The sequence below is a fragment of the Condylostylus longicornis genome, unplaced genomic scaffold (assembly GCF_029603195.1).
Source record: "Condylostylus longicornis isolate FDR11 unplaced genomic scaffold, ASM2960319v2 ptg000004l, whole genome shotgun sequence".
Classification (NCBI taxonomy): Eukaryota; Metazoa; Arthropoda; class Insecta; order Diptera; family Dolichopodidae; genus Condylostylus; species Condylostylus longicornis.
In genome coordinates, this window is record NW_026577973.1 from 1,347,103 (window position 1) to 1,354,293 (window position 7,191).

At 22.0% G+C, this 7,191-nt stretch overlaps 1 protein-coding gene across 2 annotated transcripts in view; it reads right to left on the reverse strand.

Annotated features, from left to right (window-relative positions):
- Positions 1–6,417, reverse strand: part of LOC129613993 (fasciclin-1-like) — a 113,992-nt gene extending 107,575 nt beyond the window's left edge. Inside the window, exon 1 of one of the 2 annotated variants that reach the window (XM_055528362.1) lies at positions 6,056–6,417. In XM_055528362.1, coding sequence (XP_055384337.1) covers positions 6,056–6,175 — 120 coding nt within the window. In that variant the 5' untranslated portion in view covers positions 6,176–6,417. The remainder of the gene's footprint in view (positions 1–6,055) is intronic. The other variant, XM_055528370.1, reaches the window with a different exon arrangement.
- Between the last annotated feature and the right edge of the window lie 774 nt (positions 6,418–7,191).

Below are 7,191 nucleotides of genomic sequence, written 5' to 3' on the forward strand. Positions count from 1 at the left end.
AAAAAGACGCTATAGTGCCTTACCCAACATTCCCTCTTAGTTATTCAAATGTATTGAAAAAAATTATATGTATTCGGTATAAAGGGCCAAAATACGAAGTTGAAATTCGAAAATATTATTTAAAAGTTGACAAAATTTTTTTTTAATTGAACATTTTATATTTATTGTAATAATCTAAAAATTTTTAATTACCTATTAAATATTTAAATTATTTTTATTTGTGTTTTTGGAGTTACACCAATATTACAGCAGAAAACCAAATATTGCATGCTATCATGTATTAATAAAATAAATAAGTGTGTCATCTAAAAACAAAGTGAACAATAAAATCGAAAATAGAAAAAGCTCTTTTATCGACAAAAGTACATGCAAACATGTACCTTAACAATAATATTAAATATATTGTGCATGAATATCATCATAGTATCAATGTTGTACATATGTATATACTCTCTTATATACAAATGAAAATATTATGTGTGTGCATATGCAAAAAAGATGTCCTTAATTTTTAATAAAACGTTATTTTTTTATTTTATATATTCGTATTAAGTTTAATTTATAAAATTTCTCTTATACTATGAAAAAGGAAATCATTTATTTTCGGTTTCTGTCATTTTACTTTTATTTATATTCCAAATATTTATTTATATACCAAGTCAAAATCTTCCTATATATACACTAACATAATACTTACTCAAAAACGTACAATAAAAGGGAGCATATAAATTTTTACTAGATTTTTTTTTTATATATTTTCTGGTTTATTAGTTACTGAAGACTAAGGTAAGCCTAATTTCCTATTCACCTACACTTACACTAATCAATTTTATTATTCATGAGCCAGAAGAAAATAAAAAGGATACACACATAAAATTGGAAAAATCAAAATTGCATATAACAAGGATAAAAAAAGTACATGCAATTTTTGTTTATTGTTTCATTGTTTTTTTTTAATATCGATTCATAAATATAATACAAACATAAAATTGAACATAATTCGTAAAGTATAATACAAATTTTATTTTGTTTCTAATGCTAAAAAGATTAATTATACAATAAACAAAGTGCATTTTCATAGAGTTTTTCTAATTTATTGGGTTACTTTCTGAATTCGAAATGCAATTGAAATATAAGAAATTTGCAAATAACTTTTTGAATAAGGAACACATATTACCTGACAGACATGATGCCAGAGGAAGGATCTACAATTTATTACAATTGAAATCCTCCTTAATTATGTTACTAAAATAGGGTTTAAAAGAGGTCATCAAACGCTGAAACGATTTAGGGTTTAATTAATGGAGTAATTTTGTTCAGTGAAATAACACATATATATAAGTTTGGCAAAATTAGTTTCTCCCCCACGGCAAATCACTGCAACCACATAAATCTAAGTCCTTATATTTCAAATTTAAATATAATCCAGTTACAATTTATTCTGTTCTCATAATTCTTTAATATTCTACAGCTATCCTGACCAACTTTTCTACATGTAAATCATGAATATATTTTGTTTATTTTCTTCCTAATAAGGTTAATAGCTTTATTTATTATAAAAAATTTCAAATAATCTACATATAAATAATATAAAATTTATTTTTAATATAAACTTATTTTCTTTATTATAAATTCATCAATATTTTGTACAGACATTTTTTGTACTAAAGGAAAATTTAATCAGACAGTAAATATGCATGCAACTATACATATGTATGTATATACATATACATATTTTGTATTACATACATATTTTATATTTATTGTTCATTTATAATATATTTTCTTCTATATATAACCATTTTGTATAATATTAAAATTGGTGTAATACTTTTCAAATAAGAAGGATATAACAATTTCTGCATACAGATATATACAAACATAGGCAGAAAACATGTATATATATATAATAATATTATGAAAATATTGATTAATTTTTTTTAAGGGTATTTAAAACTTTAAGTATAATGGCATAACAATAATATTATTTAAAGTAGGTCAAATCATGCTAACAATTTATAATTATAAAATGCACTTTAATTGACTTTACATGCTATACATGAAGCTTTATACTTTAATTATAAAAATATATTACATGTATAGTTATACATTATGCAAATACAGTTGGCGTCACGTTTTTTTTTTGTGGCATAAAATAATAATAAATGCAAAAAGGTGATTGTAATTGTTACATAATAATTAAATTAATAAAAAGGATTTTCATATAACAAAAATAAATCAAACAATAGAAAATGTTATATTTAGGGTACAACATACATAAAATATATACACGTACATATAGAGACATTCTATATGTTAAAGGAGTGCATGTTATGTAGGTGTTTTAAATGTAATCAAAAAAATTATTTGATTCGTAAAATAATTGAAAAATTGAATGATTATTATAACTGTTATTTATAGTTTGATAATTGAAAAGTTTTTTATTTCCCACTAAACTTTGATCCCTTGTTAAATTGAACACGTTTTTGTAGGTTGACATTATTATTTATTTCATTCGAGTGAAAGTTTGAGTAATTATATGACTAACTAACACTGAAAATATCAAAATGAATATGACAAATATAGAAAAATTTATGATAAGTGACATGAAAGTTATAGCTAAATTCGTATAGGTAAACGATTAAATCGAATTATCCTAATTAGAACATTTTTTTTACCATACATAATATGTACATTTAAAACGGATTAAATTATGAAATATGTAATTCTGAATTTATTTATCGTGAAAATTTAGTAAACTTCTTGTTCTTTTGTCAACAATAATGTTTTTATATCAAAATGGAGAAAATGAACTCTTAAGTTTTATATCTTGATTCAGCTCTTATTACTCTTATTACTTTTATTTTTTACGATTTACTCTTATTTTTAACGATGTCACTAAATGATAGTGAAATTTATCATGAAAAATCAATACAAACGATTCGTGTCTGTAATAAAATTTTTGAAACTTTTTCGATCTCTTAGTGATCGATCTCTAAATACTGACCCCTAATGTTTATTTTTATAAAAAAATGAGTTACGTTTTATCTACGTTATTCTCTTAATATGATATTTAAAAAGTTTGATCTTATTACATAATTTTAGGAGAATATTGTTGAACAAAAATATTGTTCTTATACGAGAAGACATTTGCTATATCATACAATTTATTTCTGTTGCAATTTAATAATATTTTAAAAGGATCAAGTTCCTAAAATTTAACTAAAGAAGATAGAATTTAATTTGCTGCTAAAATTTTAGATTTCTACAAATAACCATTTAAGGTAAAAGCGATGTTGAAATTTTGAACAATTTCTTTCGTTTTTATTTGCTCCATCGAATAATAAATTAAATATTAATTTAAATATTTCTTAACTTTTCCTATTCTTAGTTACTAGGAAATGTTAAACAAATAATGAAAATTTATGAATTAAATTTTTATTTTCCGTATCTTTTCTTCTCAATCTTGTTTAACAATAATTAAATTATATGACATAAAGACTAATGTCTGACCATTTTTTATTCCCTTTTTATTCTTTTTATTTGAAAGTTCAGTAACTGAAAAACATCATTTTGAAATTACTAAATTTTTCATCTTCGTCATTTTCATTAAACTATGAATGCATTTGCAAAATACGATAAGAAATAAGTGAACATATAAATTTGCTTTTTTTTTATGCAGATATTTTAGAAAATTTTTTCGTTTTTACAATAAAGAAATTTTAGAATAGAAACTTTAATATTTTGACATAACCGAGTTTAATAAAATCGCGAACAAAATTAAATCAAAAGTATTTGAGTCAAGGCAAAGAAGTAGTGGCAGTAAAAAATAAAATTATTATCTAAATTTAAAAAATTTCCAAAGCACTTTTCAAGCGCAAAATCAAGAATTGGTACACACATGCAGCAGAGCTGAGACTTTCGACTCCATTTAATTTATAATAGTTACAATTTCGACCCATTTTTCAGTATTGAGAAGTTTCTAAATTTTTCAAAAGAATTTTAAAGTTTGATTTAAAAAACTTTTATTACACTAAAATTAAAAATTCATTGAAAAAGCGCAGAAAAGCAAAAAATAAAAATATTGTTTAATTCACTTTTAACCAAGAACTAAACAGGTAGAATGAGGTTGCGTGTTTAAACCTTATTTATTAATCTTCTATAAAATTTAAATTTATTTTAAAATTTGACCCCATTTTTTTATTACATGTTCTTTTTTCTATAGGTCAAACGAAAGGCTTTACAAATAAAAAATTATTCTAATTGAATTTTTATGATGATTAAAAATTACTTAAATCCCCGAAGGAGGAGAAAGCATGTTATAAATTTTCCCTACATACTTGTTTTGCAAAAAAAATTTTCATGTATAGAAAGTTAATATAATTGTATTTTTATTTCCACTCCTTCAATTCTATTGCATTATTATAGCATATTATAAAATTATAAGTATTACTTAAGTTGTATGCGTGATAATTGTTTTCTAATTATTCAACCTATAAAATAATTTTATTTAGAATATTAACTCTCTAATTATGCTAAACTATTTTTAATACTCAAAACTTGATTGTATGTTTCATGGAATTTCATTAAGTCTTAAAGGAATTCGAAAAAAGTACGAGTGCAATTAAAAATTTCAAACATATTTTATTATACCTACCTGCTATAAAAATAATTTAGAAGAATATTAGTTTGCGATTTACCTGACAAATATGTAAAATACTTATAGTTTACATATTATATGAATGATGAATAACATATTTTATCAAAAAAAAAAACTATTAAAGTTAAGATTTTATTCTGAAATTAAAATTTTAGATTTATAGGAATAATTAAATTAATTTAAATTCCTATACTCTTTAACACTAAATAACCAACGCTCATAATTTTAAGTAATTATTAAACATATGTAAGTATTTATAGAAGTTCTTCATTTACGAATAAGTTCAGACAAAGCACTGAACTTATCTTACAAAAATGTTATTATCATTACAAGAAATAAAAATTCTGGAAATAGCTGAGCAAAATTCTATAAAGGGAATTTTGAAAGTTTCAAAAAAGTTCATTGGAATTTGTCGTGACAAAAAAAGTAAAAAAATAAAATATGAGGAAAATTGAGATTTTCCTATAGTTCGAATACTTGTATTTCCGAAAAAAAATGCAAAACCAAATATTCCTCTGTTCTTTCTTTGAAACCTCTAAAATTTCGCCAATTAAAAGCTCTGTAGCTCAGAAACGGTTCAGATTCAACACTATGTTTCGAACAAAAATTTTACTCATTTTCGACCCTCTACCCGGTGGTATACGGCTCTATATACGGTGGTATATCACGCTATATAATACGCCTTTAAATGAAGCGCTGTACTCTTATTGATTTCAAACTTACCAAAATATTTTTGATTTATTAAACAAAAAATTTAATATTTTATTTATTCTTCAATAAAATCTTTAACTTCAAACAATTTTTCCAATGTAGTCTTTTCTTTTTTTTTAAGTTATCTATTAAAGCTTATTACAATTTCCAACTACCTTTTATTATGTAAAAGCGATAGCACTGGTTTTTCGCGATAATTTTGTAATTTTATGTCTTTAAAAGCTATACAGTTCTTTGAAAAAGTATTTAATCAGAATTTTCAATACGATAAATTTTTCTTATTGTCATGTTTTTTTTTTTAATATAAATTTTCAATATAAAAAACTAAATATTTTAAAATGATTATACAAGGTCATCCGGATATACACCAAAAATTTAATATGATATACCGAAAAATACAATATACATACTCGTATACATGAACATGTTGGTATGTGTATATGTATTACAAACAACAAAAAAATTTCATTAACTAAAAAAAAATCCTCTTGTGATCTCTTCGTTTTATACAAGTACTTAAATCCTTTTTTTTTTACTTCTTCTACTCTTACACTTTTTCAAATTTATAATCATATAATTTTTGAATGAATCATCAGAGTTCTCTTATATGACGAAAATATTTTTGCTTTTAAAAATTTTATTATGTAAAAATAAAAAAAGGAAAATTTCCAAAAGAAAACTTACCTGTCCTAGATCTGTTTCTTCTCTTAATTTATCCCATATATTAGAAGCGTTAACTTTATTATAAATTAAGTTAATTAAGAATGCTATTAAGAGCATTAGTTTAGGGTTTATTGAATTCATTGTAATTTTAATTTATAAATAATTTTATTATACAATTTGTTTGGTATTTATTTTTCCTTACTAGATTAATATTTCTTTATTTAGATTTGTAATTTAATTTTTTTATTACTAAAATTTTTAATTAATTTTTTTTTTGTTCTTATTTTTTGTAATTAAATTAAATTAAATTTTTGTTTTTAATAACTATTTACTTATATGTTGTGTTCTCGTTCTTTTATTCTTCTTTTTTAATTTTATTTCTAATCTAGAATCTTATATTTTTATAACTCATCTAAAATACAATTTGAAACGAAAAAAAAACTAAATGAAGAAACTGAAATGAACAAAAAATTTCTATCATTATTGATTTTATATTTTCTTTATTGTATTTTTTTTTTTCAACTCAAATGCATTTTAAAGCTCATTCATATTATATGCTTTCCAGCTTATTTACTTAAATTTGTACATAATATGAACGTACGTTGTATATAAAAAGAACTGAAAAAAAGGATTTGTTCTTTTTAAAATATACACAAAAAATTCATTTTCAAAATGAAAAAAAAAGTACTCATTTTTTTTTAAATGAATTTATATACATATGTAGGTAATATGGAAAAAATATTATTTGATTTTTTATTTTCACTCATATTTGAAAACTCAATTTTTCTATTGCATTTGTTTATATACAGAGAGTATTACACGTTCGTTTATTGTTATTACGTTATGTAAATAAATTTGACTTAGAATAAAAATGTAATTTTTATATGCCAGTGTAAATTATATAAAAACTTTTATACACTTTAAAATACTCATGTAGGTACTATATCAATATGCATGTCATATGCAATATAATAATATATTTTTATATTATACTGATATAGCAATGTTATAACAGTGTTATTTTGTGATATTATATTTTATTGAATACAGTGTACATAAATAAGTATTTTTATGCAAAATTCTATGTATAACAATTTTTCATTTTATTGAGTAAATTTATTTTTCAATTTAACTCTTTTTTTCATTCATAAGTCTTT